Source organism: Anastrepha obliqua, chromosome 5 (genome assembly GCF_027943255.1).
Source record: "Anastrepha obliqua isolate idAnaObli1 chromosome 5, idAnaObli1_1.0, whole genome shotgun sequence".
Lineage (NCBI taxonomy): Eukaryota > Metazoa > Arthropoda > Insecta > Diptera > Tephritidae > Anastrepha > Anastrepha obliqua.
In genome coordinates this window covers 76,893,284-76,907,077 of record NC_072896.1, presented here as the reverse complement: position 1 = coordinate 76,907,077, position 13,794 = coordinate 76,893,284, and the positions used below count along the sequence as shown (strand labels likewise).

Below are 13,794 nucleotides of genomic sequence, written 5' to 3'. Positions count from 1 at the left end.
ATGTTATTTTCCACTACTAACGGCATACCTTCCCCTTTATAATGAAATAAACGTCCGATCGTTTGTATTAAAAAATAGCATTTTTCTTTGAATATCAAATAAAACACCACTTATTGGAAAACCCTTTATTAGTTTAATAAAACCATGAAATTGTTGAAAGAAAATGTCTTAGTTTCGCTAGATTAGTAGATGTTAAAACACTTTATTGACAAACTGTAAATGTTTAGTGCCTTAAATGACAAATATGCAAATTATATGATTATTGTTGTTGTTATCAAATCTTTTAAACGTAGATCAACTTAGAGATATCGGTTTTTAAATTGAAATAAAACAACGAAAATTCCAACGATTGGGCAATCTTTATTATTTATTTTGTATATAATTTGTGGCATGACATTTATATTTTAAAGATAATCCCTTTCAAATGTTGGCTGCAACTGCGCCGTAACTCGGTCGTCCGTAACACAAATTTCGAATGCCTCGCTGGAAGACTTCAGTCGGCATCTCATGAATACCTTTAGTAATGTTGGCTTCCAATGCCTTAATGGAAGTTGGTTTACCCACAAGGCATTTAGACGTTACATACACCCACAAATAAAGTTCCAAAGATGTGATGTCACACGATCTTGGTGGCCAATTCACTTGTCCGAGGCGAGAGATAAATTGCTCACTGAGACAAGGACGCAGTAAATCCATTGTTGGACGGGCTGTATGGCAAATAGCGCCGTCTTCTTTGAAACAAATGTTTTGGAAATCACGGGCTGTAATCTCCGGTATCAAAAAGTCATTTATCATGGCGCGATAGCGTTCGCCATTCACTATTATGTATATTAGCATCAGTCTCGTCTTTGAAGAAATATGGGCTGTTGATTCCTCCAGCACATAGACCGCACCAAACGGTTGTTTTCCATGGATGTAATGACAGCTCTTAAATGGCTTCGGGTTGCTCTTCAGCCCAAATATGGCAATTTTGCTTACTGACATAGCCATTAGCCAAAAATAGGTCTCATCTGGTCGCAAAATCTGGATCTTCGGCGCGTTTTTCGACAGCCCAACTACTGAAATTATGACGCTTTGGAAGATCGCCCGATTTCAAATCTTGAACTGGCTGTATTTTAAATGATTTCAAATCAAGATTTTTGTAAAAAATTGCCCACGTAGTGCCATAAGACAGGACAAGTTGTTAAGATCGGCGCCGATACAATTCTTCCAACTCTTTGGCAAAACTCTCATTTACAACGCAATATTCTCTTCACTTTCGGCCGTACGGGGTCTAATCGGTGGAGTATCATCCAATAATGTGGAATTGTTCTCAATTCTGCCGATGGTTTGCTGAATATTGCGCTCGGTAAGACGGCTCATACACCATAAGTTGTCCTGAGTGCGCAGTGAGCACTTTTCGCGTCGATATTCGTAATATAATTGCCCGATTTGTAAACTTGTTGAGTCGCAAGGCTTTCAATGATGAAATGCCAATGAATATTGAAAAAAATTATTTATTCAAAATTATTTAGTCAAAAACCCCCTACTGCATAAATTAATCATATAATGTCTGTCATCCTTTTTTGCTTCAGACTTCTCATAGATCCTTACTATAATCAGCAAATATATGAAAATGAAATACGTCTTTAATACCACGGCATGCATATGTATGAATTTGTATGATAATATATTATATCGTCCCCTTAGTATTAAAATAGCCTATAAATTTTTTGATGTTTTGAGAAAATGAATTTCAAACTTTTTGTCGAAAGTAGCTCTCACTCAAATCTTGTTATGTCTGTAAATATTTATTATTTTTTGACAGACGTTTTGGCCCACTTTGTGGAACAAGAATTTGACAAAATTTTTACCACATATGAAATCGGCGATGGAGAATCCAAAAATTCAATAAAAAAATAATAGCCTATGAGCACATAGGCTATTGTTATACTAAGGGGACGATATGAGCATACGCCATCCCATACATATGTACGTACAAGTACACACCGCCTACACGTTGACGCGGGCCTGGCAGACTGTGTCCGCTCATCACTACTTTGTTTAAAATTTTTTTCTTTTCTTGTTTTTTCTTGTTTTTTTTCTGTGTTTTGGTTTCCCTTTTTTTGAATGTGTGGTAATGAAAACTCAAACATTCTGAATTTTTTGATTTAGTTCAAATTTGTCGCATAAGATTGATAGTTGTTTAGTGGGGGAGCGGTGACAATTTGCATATTTTGTGTTCAAAGGTTGCAAAATGTTTTTTTATTCATTGTAAATTATTGCAAATGTAAATGCATACGCGCAACTTTTCTATGTGTAATTGTGCATATGTACGTATGTATGAATGTATGTACATATATATGAAGCCTGGCCTTCACTCAAACAGTACCACGAGAATTTTATTGCCAATATTTCGAAGTTCCCGAAAATTAATCGCGTTTCGGAAATTACATTCGTTCAAACGCTATCGTCTGACGGTTTATTCAAAACAAAAGCCTAAAACAACAAACCCAGTGTTACATATGAAGGTACATACAATTCTACAGAGCCAATATGCAATGTGACGATCTGAATGATCAACGATGATCAGTAATGCGCCAGAGCTGCTGCAACTAATTACAACGTACGGATATTTGCGGGATAGAAATTGATTACTGCGATCTAAGCGAGTTAAAAAAAAAACAAATAATAACAACAATAATGAAAAAGCCCAAAATTGAAGTACAAAAAAAGTACAAACAAAAAACAGCAAAAGCTTAGCAGGAGCAATTTTTTTTTAAAGCTAAATATTCCAAACTACAACACATAAGTACAAGTACATAAAACGAACATCCGAGTATTAATTCAGTGTGTGGCTTTTCTATTCATTTAACCGGCAATGTTGCTCACGTTTTAATTAAGATATCGCTCATACTCTCGTATCTTTTACACTTTTACTATATATATGAAGAAATAATAAAGTAAATTTTGTTATTTTTGCGTGTTGGTACGCTTCTCGTCGACGCATTTGCATATGAATACTTTTTCGCGCCCATATTACAACAACACATAACAAATAAACGGTTTTGTTTGGCACCATTTACTTTGTTCTTTTTATTATTAAATAATTTTTTTTTTTTTTGAAAACTCAAATGAATGGTAAAAGTGAAGAGTAAAATTAGTGGTGAAAATGGTTTATGAATCATCGTACGACAGTGGTCGTAGGCCATTTAAGCCCGACCCGACACGCGGCTATTGGGCGGCACCGAGTGATTTCATCTACACTTGCATCAGTTTGGGCTTTCGCATGGATTTGGTGTGGATGGGCTGGTTACTTCACCAGCGCATGGGAGGTGAGATAAATTGAAATACTTTTTTTGTTTAACAATTTTAGATAATTATTATATTAAACTTTATTTAGTTCAAAAATGAATTTTTATGGGCCTATAGTCCCATGCAATGTAATTATTTATAATAATATTTCAAATAAATAAATAAAAATTTTGGTTAAAAACATTACGTGAATGAAAAATTACAAACTCTACGCAACAAAGAAAATTAACTTAGAATTAAACTGCGAATTTAGTCGATTATTAAATTGTCGCTAACATAAAAAAGTTAGAAATCTGTACAGAAATATTTAAATTATAAGCAAAAACATTATAAAAACACTATAAAATGTATTTGTTTTCATCCACACTAAGACAAAAATGTATTCACTAAATATATTTTAAAATACTTTTGCAAATTTATAAATATTTTCGCGCATAGGTATGTAGGCAAATCGCCGCTGCGCCAACGAAAACTGTCTGTGTTTTCCAATAAGTTTTCAGTAGAGCAAAAAAACCTTTTTCTAAGAGTATTTTTAGTACTGCGAACACTTCCCAACTAAAAGAGAAATAAAAAATGGCAAACGCAGGAATGTGGGCATTAGATAGTGTTATTAAAAGATATAATAAAAAAATTAAAAAAAAATTGCATATCTTTTTTTGGCTTACCGGCGATATATATAAATATTAATAAATTTTCAAGGATTTAAAAGCTGTATATTTACGTTTCAGTTTTTGTTTTAATTTAAAATTAGTTTGAAAGATATACAAATATATAAATACATATCTAGTGTGCTAAGTAAGTATCAAATATCCTTCAAATGATTTTTTGCTCTGAGCACAAAAACGTTCAGGGGAATCGTGTTACAGCTTTCCTTTTCTATTTTCTGTCATTCAACTGGCTTATAGAAATAATGAATCATTGAATTTTTCAGTGAGCAGTTCTGATTTGCGTTGAATTTACATATATTTAGGAGGTAATTCCACAGTTATTTTCTTACATTTTCCGTTGATAATTAAATGAAAGCTTGTACTTTTTCCAAATTTTTAATTATTTTTGAAAAGTGGCAATTTGCTACAAAATATCCGCTGTCAAATCTCTATTTTTATTCCGCGCGCCATTGAGAATTTTTTCGCCGCATTTAGAAGCGCTTGAGAGGGCTTGATGATCACTTAAGTTCGTTGCTATTTAAAGATAGATTTTATTAAAATCGTTCAAAGAAACAGAGCCAGTTAAGACAGCATTTTGTGTAAATAGCACGAATCAGTGAAATTTAAACATCTGACACTTTGCTAAAGATGATGAGAGATAACATTGAGCACAAAATTGTTTCTAGATTTTAAAACGCAAAATTTTGTAAATAATTATTTTAAGAGACGCTAATATTATATCTTGTCTTTCTCTATTAAATAGCCATAAACTTTATCCTTCATATATGGGTATATATACATACGGCTCTTAACAATTATATATGTATATAGTTGGCGCGTACGCCCTTTTTGGGTGCTTGACCGAGCTCCTCCTGCTATTGGTGGCGTGCGTCTTGGTGTTGTTCTACAAACGCAGGGACCTACAGTTTCAAGCCGACTCCGAACGGCAGATATTTTTATGAGGAGCTTTTTCATGGTAGAAATACACTAGAAGGTTTGCCATTGCCTGGGGTATAGGGGGTTGACTTTCGAACTAACTAGGTAATGTTTTGATAAGGCAAAAACAGTTTTAAATCATATGGCAAAATTAATAGTAATAAAATTTTCAGTTCTAAATTTCAATAACTTCTACATTAGCTGCTCATATAAAACAAATGGAGCATAAAGATAAGTGATCTATTTGCAAAACCGATTTAGTTTTGATTCGAGGCGAATCGTTCCGCTATTCAAAAAATGAAGAAGCGGTTGCACAGCATTCTTCTGGAGAAGCATACATTTGACATTTGCGTCCATACTCTGAAATACCTAACCCCATAAACAAAATAAAGCATGATGTATGATTACATCCACGTCTATACCACAAGTTACAGAGAGGGGGGTGTACGAGCAAAAATTGCAATACCTCGAAAGGTCAGAGGATAAAGCAAACAATTCAGTAACGGGAGGGGAATGCACGAGGACAATATAACACCCAACTAAAGAGCCTTTCAAAAGACGCGCCTAGATGGTGTTTTAAAATGAAACATGTAAAAATTTAGATCCTTTCGGATTTCTCTACAGTCAATTCTTGAATGCCTAATTGTTGAGAAATCCGAGGTAATCTACACTGTAGTCAGCTGTACACAAAAATTGCGCTAAAACTAACATATTTCCATCAATATCAAAAATCTATTCAAATCTAATCCAAGCATACATTACCCTCATTTCAAGTTTAGTTTCTATATAGCATACATTTTTTCCAACTTTTTTCTTACTTTCTGCAACAGGCACAATTATTGTCTACATCCTTTGTATGTTTCTCTTTGTCGTACCAATTATTGTGATACAGTCATTTATGGGTCAATTCTCCAGCAGCGGCTTCATATCGACTTTTCGCATGTCGCCAATTTTTAAAGGTAAAAAAACTAATAATTACAACTTAAAGCATAAATTCTTATTTCTATGAATAAAATCCACAGGTCTGGGTTATATAAGCTTATTCGTCAATTTGGCTGTACTATCCTACTACAGCTTGTTTGCAGCTGTGCCGTTACTTTATTTATTTCACTCGCTACGCCCCACTTTACCTTGGAGCTGTGAGGGTATAGAAAAGTGGTTTCCAAATAGCACTGAAGCAGAAGTTAAACATGTAAGTTCATAGGAAAATAAAAATATTAAAACATGTAAATAAATTTTTATAATTTTTTCATTTATTTTATAACTCTGCAACAACCTCTTAATAGCCCTGCAAAATGCTAGATGTAGTGGATATAAAATCTGGCATGGTGTCCAGTACATATATATATATTGGCTATGAAGTGCCCTCTGTGTTGTTCTTCAAGTAAGTTCAAGTACTGGTTTCATATTTCTTCGAGAAATCTCTCAGCACTAAATACTTTCAGCTCAATTTTTGGTGGTGATGATGTGATGGAGAGTTATCGGTATAATAGTCCATTTCTGTTCTCATGGGAGTTGCTTGTTTGCACGCTGCTTAGTTGGGCTATCGTAGCAGGTGTCTTTTATCGTTTCTACAATACCGAGCTGGTTTGTATATTTGAAATTTTGTGAATTGCTGCTTCCATTATATTTTTTATGCTTGACATAAACATGAAGTTTGACCATTTGAAGTTCTGAAAAAATCGTTATTCAAATAAAGATATACAAATATTTTATCAAATAGTCTAATAAACCTATAAATATCATAATATATAAATATAATAAAATTCAGATGTATATGTAAATGATCTGGCACCAAGGCAGTTGCAAATTATAATAACTAACCATACTAGGTGGTCCATACAGTAGTTTTTTAATCAAATGTTAATGCCAAGTTATTTCCACGTGGTTGTGAACCAAAGTGAAATGACTTATAGAGGTGTGCTCTTTAGCATAATTTCACAGAATTAGTTAGTAGACTGTTATTAGGCTTTGAGCGAATTTGACAAAATCAGTTGATGGGCTGACGCCACTTGGGATGTGTTTACAAAAGACTGAGGTTGTGTTAGTGATATTCGAAAAAAATCAACACAGTTTTCACTCATGCTACTTCGTTGCCATCTGAACAACGAATGATTGGACGAGTGTGTGAATATGTGAGAAACTGATCGTGCAGGATTCGGTTGAATCTCCCAAGTGACGTGACAGCCGAAGTTCCCCATACAATTTGGTTTTCACCATATTTAAAGAGCAAACTTGGTAAATCTATAATTTTTGGTTGTGAACTGCTCTCTAACTGCTTATTTACTAAAATGTATATTATTTTTCTATTCTGCTTTGTGTCTGTCTCTCTCTCTCTCTCTCTCTCCCTCCCTCTCTTCCATAGATGAGCAAATTTTTACGCTATACCATTTGGACTTCCCTGATTTTACTGTTGATATGCGTCGGACGTTTCATGTTGTTATCTAATGATTGGAGTTATATCTTCAGTTATTTTATGGCAAAACCTGTTGATATTGTTGAAGGGATACCCAGCACTGTACTTATTATAGTATCGGCATTCGGTCCTGGATGGGGATCTATTATTGCCCTAGCCAGCTTTAATCGCTTCCGGGCAAATATTATGAATTATAGTTGGATTATTTGTCTGGGACAAATGGGCATATTTCTGGCTTATGGCATTATAACGCATATAATTCAGGGTTACTTTAAATGTAAGTATGAAAAAAGAGCTTCTCAGGTGTATTCTGCAAGCTGTATGATTTGAAATTAATGAGATTTGCAAACACTATTTCGGATATTTTTTGACGAAAATTCAAAAATTGAAATATTGAAAATATTGAAATAATGAGTTTTCAGTAGTTTTTATTTGAAAAATGTTTACTTTTAATACAAATATTCAAAAATGTTTTGAGAACTGCTACGATTTGCAGAATATTTCGTACAATTCGAATAGAGTTAAATTTTTTCTTCATTTTGTTTCCAGCTCTTACCACTCTGTACACTAATGGGGCACTATATTTGACCAGCGGCAGCGTAATAGCAACGATGAGTTGGCCAAACCTATGGTCAATAATCTTCTATGCAATGCTGACGTTGACGGCGTTGATAACAATGGTATATATTTCTGTACATACATACATGCACATTTGCTATTGATACTTATAAAAGGTAGCACAGAAATAATCACCCTATCGGTGTCGTACGTCAATCATATTTGACACTTGTGAACTAGACAACTGTAGTATACAGGGTGAAAATAAAGATGTCCATTAATCATAACCATGTTTTTTTTATTATTTAGCAAAAAAGTTCTTCAAAACCAAATTGGATGATTAATTTTGTGCCACTTTATATGTGCTATGTCATATTCCCATTCATCTCAAGAAATGTTTATTAAAATAATTTCAATTTATTGTGTTTGTTTTTCTTCCTTTCAAACAGATAACCTGCTTATTTTCTATATATCAAAGCATTTTCGATGAGTTCGAAATGCTGCGTTCACGAAGAACCGAAGTTACACTTGGGCTCATTGGCGTACTAGCATTTTTATCCTTATATACGTGTTCGAATGTAAGTACCCGTAGTTACAAACGTAATTTCCAGCGATATTCGGAGTCATAACAGAGTCACATTTCCGAGCTTTTATGCTCATAAAGACCGCAAGAGTCCGAAATGAAGATGTTTCACTTCCTGCAAAGGCCGAGCTTAAGTTCATACATCAAAGAAGCCTCAGTATGAGTCATATGTGACTCTTATTGTCAATATATATGACTCCTATAGTCTTTTATGTTTCTTACTAGTCACATAAATGACTCTTTTTGAATTATTTCCCAGACTCACTTAATACTGTTCTCTGGCAAATGTCTTGCAAAATGCATAAATAACCGATATACCTACAGTGGCTCACAGCTTACTTCGTTAGATCCCTTATTCATAAGAATACGTTAAATTTTTACTTGTATTTTTTCTTGATTTTTCCCAATATCCATCTTTCGTCAGCCTCTTTAAAAAATTTATGGATGGCTTCGAAGGCGTTGTAATTCGTTCTATATTGAAGACTTTATTTTATTCGAAAAATTTTCATCGCAATTTCAAACGTTTTATAGCCCATTAAATTTTAGTAGAATAAATTGGAAATTCCAAGTCGTTTGAAATTCTGGTTGATTTTCTATAATTTCTTCCATTGAAAGTGTCGCACATTTTCTCTGCATGAAAAGTGTTGTGCATTCGTAAAACAAAAAATTCAAATTAGTTAGAAACAAAAAAAAAATTGTCAAAATGTATCAAATCAAGGTGACCTTATAAGTATGTCACTCACATTTTATTTGTTGTAATATTCATTAGGCTCCGTTGGTGTTATGGATCAAGAAGCCTTAGAAACTGCTCAAATTCATGAGAATCTTCCAGTTCGCGCAGTGCAGCAAATAGGCTGACGCATACCTACTTTAGTTTGCTTATCCTCCACATGGATTTGTACACGGTTTTCAACAAACCATATAACTTTTATGGGTCACGTCTAAGAACCAATTTTGGTCAGTGGCCACAATTTGCATTTCTAAATAAAGCAATAATTCAGGATATTCAGTGCCAAAATTTTGTCTTCTCTCCGAGTAAAATTAAAATTATAATTCTTTTGCTGTTTTTTTGGTTCTTTTTCTATTTTCTTTTTACCTAATTTCAGCACTACTATTTTTCTAGAAAATGAATCTCAGCTGCTGCTTTTTTCTCATAAACAAATAAATAGCTAATACTCAGTCCTGCCATAAGTTCTGTTGCAAGTGAAGCTAGTTTTAGATATGAAATTATAATATTAATGAAGTTAGCTTTATTTAATCATGTAAATATTAAAAAAAAAAAATCGTTCGAAATGGTCACCAAAAGCCTTCAAACGGTTAGGCCATTCAGCTCTTACAGCATGCACGGTATCCGTGGATATTGGAACCAAAGATCACTGCTCGAACCAAAGATTATTTAAGACTCTCGAAATTTCTGTGAGGGCTGGAGCGTACTCTTGCTGGAAGATCCAATGCTCTCCATTGAAGAGAGTACTACTCAACTGTTTCCCCACAGCTTCTAAAACATCCTGCTGGTACACTTATTTGTGTCTTTAGAGGTTTTGGTATAGATGTCGTCGTTTTTCCTATTAAAAACTTTTTCAACAGTGAACATTTTCCATCTGTGAAAAGGATACTTTCATGGCCGTTGACCGCGTGCCACCGAAGAAGCTGCTTGCATCTGTCGAGCCTAATTTTCTTCAAGCGCTTTGTCTAAAGACGATTTTCTGCTTTCTAAGGGGATCTCTGCGAATTCTTCCTCGAACGTCTTTTATGGCTGCACTGGTTCGTACTACGCGAGGGCGACTACTTCATTTTCTGTCTGTCACTTCAGACACTTAGAAAAAAACGATTTATCATGCGGTAAAGAAACATTCTCGAAATATTAAGTTTTTTCAGCAATTCGTAAATCTCACTTGCACTTTTACCCTTTTTGTGTAATTGAATCACTGCAATGCGATTTTCCTTAGTTGTCACGAAACTGAATATAATTTATGAGTAGAAAATGCATACGAACAAAAAAAAAAATAGCGGAATTTTATTCTACGAATTTATTCTCGAGATATGCATTGTTAAACTTGTCACAGAATTTATGGCAAAACTAAATATATACTTATACTCGTATAGTAAAGTAAAATACAATCTTTTTTGGGTCAATTTCAACGTTTTCTTCTTGATAATTCTCTTCTAGATTTTTCGTGATAGCATATAAAGAAACATCCTTCATTTCTGTGATTGCCCACGACCGTCTTCAGTGGTGTAAATATTCATCAGATTTTGAGTAGTTCGTACTTAGTGTGTAAATACTGCTCCCGGTCGGCACTTCGTATAGGAGAGTATAAAACAGCTCTTACGTATAATTGAATATCAATAGGGATATTATATTTCTAAAATAAACATACGTATGTGAATATAATATTTATACAGGAACACCCGGATAATGTACACACAAGTCAGATTTCTTTTATTTTTTGTATGATATTTTATTTTTCTTTTTCTTCTTAATTGGCGCAATAACCGCTTACGCGATTTTGGTCGAGTTTAACAAAGCACGCCAGTCGTTTCTTTATCGTGCTAACCGACGCCAGTTGGGCACACCAAGGGAAGCCAAGTCCTTCTCCAACGCAGAGGAGGCCTCCCTCTTCCTCTACTTCCCCAGCTGGTGCCGCATCGAATACTTTCAGAGCCAGATCGTTTGTATCCATTCGGATGACATGACCGCTAGATGATGTCAATATCATCGGCATACGCCAACAATTGTACGCTCTTATAAAAAATTGTGCCTAAGCGATTAAGTTCTGCGGCTCGTACGATGCTCTCCAACATCAGGTTAAAGAAGTCACCCGACAGCGAGCCACACTGTCAGAAACCTCGTTTGGTATCAAACGGATCGGAGAAGTCCTTCCCAATTCTGACGGCGCTGCTGATATTGAGCAACGTCATCTTGCATACACGTATACATTTTTGCGGAAATACCAAACTCAGACATCGCGACATATAGGTAACTCCTTTCCATACTGTCAAATGCAACTTTGAGGTCGACGAAAAAATGGTGTGTGCCGATTCTCCTTTCATCGGAATTTTTCAACACTTGGCGTATTGTAAATATCTGGTCGATGGTGGACTTTCCAGGTCTAAAGCCACACTGATAAGGTCCTATCAGTTGGTTGATGGTGGGCCGCAGCCTTTCACACAATACGCTCGCTAGGACCTATGATAACACTTCTTACACTCACGTATTTCGGCCTCTCGTTTTCTTTTTTATGATAATACGTCTCTCTTCGTTTCTTAGCTCCCGGTAGCGGTCCCATATGGCTTGTGTTGCGTCCGATCGCAGCGAAGCTCTATAGGTAACATCGTTTTTTTCTACGGTACATTTTTTGCTGCACAGAGGCGTAAGGGTAGTTTGGCTACAACAACGTAATGATCCGAGTCGATGTTGGGTCCTCGGATTGGACATATGTACATCTAAAACACTAGAAGCGTGTCTTCCATTTACCACAACATGATCGATTTGGTTTCGCGTTTCTCGATCAGGAAACAGCCAGGTACCTTGGTGTATCTTCTTATACTGGAATATGATGTTGCAGACTACCATGTTTCAAGCATTGGCGAAGTCGATCAGCCTCTGTCCGTTACCGGAAGTTTCATTGTGCAGGCTGAATTTTCCTACTGTGGGACCAAAAATTCCCTCCTTGCCCACCCTGGCACTGAAGTCGGCAAGCATGATTTTTGTGTCGTGGTGAGGGCAGCGCACCTAGGAACGTTCCAGGCGCTTATAGAAGGAATCTTTGGTCGGATCATGCTTCTCTTACGTCGGGGCGTGGACGCAAATTAGCGAGATGTTAAAAAAACGGGCTTTGATGCGAATTATTGGGACTGAACGGGAGTACTTGGCGACGAAGTCTCTCTACCACAATAACGGGACGGGTCGCAAACCCTGCGTATAACCAGCTATTCTGGGATGCTTCGCTTTTTCACGTTGGCTTGCTCTCGAACGGGAAGCCCACGAGTTTAATATTTTCACTCGTTCTTCATGTCAGGTCGAGCCCTAATCGCTGCTAGCCACGTAAATGTCGAATATTGTAACATGAAACTTTAAATTTAAAGCCTTGTTGGGTATTTGGCCCAGCCCCTCCTCCTATTTGTGGAGTGTGTTTTCATGTTTTGCACAAATAGAGGGGCCTACAGTTTTATGCCGCCTCTGAACGACAGGTGTTTTTTTATGAGCTTTTTCATGGTACCTGGAGATTTGCCATTGTTTGTTGAGAAGCAGCTCTTATTAGAAAAAAAATTGTATTTCGAGCCTCTGCATTTACGTAGTCACGCACCAGCCCATTCCGCTTTGGCAGCCGCACACATTAAAATAGAAGGTCTCCCAATTTTCTCACAATTTTGTCTCTTCCCACTTTTATTGCTCCTGGGTGTATAAATTGGAAAACGGGCAACGGGCTTATGGACTAATATACTTTTGTATCCTCTTTCATCATATTAATGTCTATATATATGATACATCCTATGACCAGTGTACTTAGACTAATTTTTGTTTCTCATATTTCCAATTTACAGCACGGCGCCCTTTTCTTCAGCGCCATGTCAATGGATTCACTCTTCACCCAAACAGCACTCAATCTGCTACTGTTGTTGGTCGTGCTATGGGTCTATGGGCGTGTTCGCTTTCAGCGTGACATAGAATTCATGTTGGGACAACGTTTCGCCACATGGAAAGTGAATATGTTGCGGTTTGTTGCACCAATTTGTCTCTGCCTTTTACTGGTGAGTTGGAGTGAATATAAATTTCAAGATCAAATCACTTGCATCACCTAAAAGTTACGCTTGTAAAAATGATAGCATTATATATTTACACATATGTATTTACAAACATTACAGTTAGGCGCGATCCTTGCTTCTTTCGTCAGGCACTCTAACAGCTCAATTGTGATTCTCATTGCTGCGGTTTTCCTCATTGTTCTACCTTGGCTCTACTTGCCCGGTTACATGATTTATGTATTTCTACAAACAACGGGTTCATTTAAGATGCGCTTTCAACGTTGTAATCGTCCAATGGACTGGTATCCCGTTGAAATTGAGGAGCGACAACGTTACGAAGGGGCGATGGGCAATATGGATATTACGCATCAATTAAATCGAATTGCAGATGAAGTCGTGCCATAATGAGATTATAATGCAGAATTCCGTCTAAAAAATTTCAAAGAATTATCGATAAATACCAAATGTATATAAATGTTTTGAACTCGTAATTTTTTAAAATAAATTTTTCTGCGCAGCCTAGAATCTTGTTACAGGAATTAAAATATCTAAGTAAGATTTTTCTCAAACACTCAACAATTTTTTACTTTTTTAAGCTTTCTATCGACCAA

General features: G+C 35.8%; 1 protein-coding gene across 1 annotated transcript; it reads left to right on the top strand.

Moving 5' to 3' along the window:
- The first annotated feature begins 2,790 nt into the window (after positions 1-2,790).
- Positions 2,791-13,747, top strand: LOC129246802 (sodium- and chloride-dependent neutral and basic amino acid transporter B(0+)-like). The gene is made up of 10 exons (XM_054885422.1): positions 2,791-3,314; positions 5,708-5,836; positions 5,900-6,069; positions 6,164-6,261; positions 6,323-6,464; positions 7,243-7,570; positions 7,843-7,973; positions 8,301-8,429; positions 12,983-13,189; positions 13,304-13,747. Exons 1-10 carry the CDS (start codon positions 3,152-3,154, stop codon positions 13,586-13,588), a joined length of 1,782 nt encoding a protein of 593 aa, XP_054741397.1. The 5' UTR covers positions 2,791-3,151; the 3' UTR covers positions 13,589-13,747.
- The last annotated feature ends 47 nt before the right edge of the window (positions 13,748-13,794 follow it).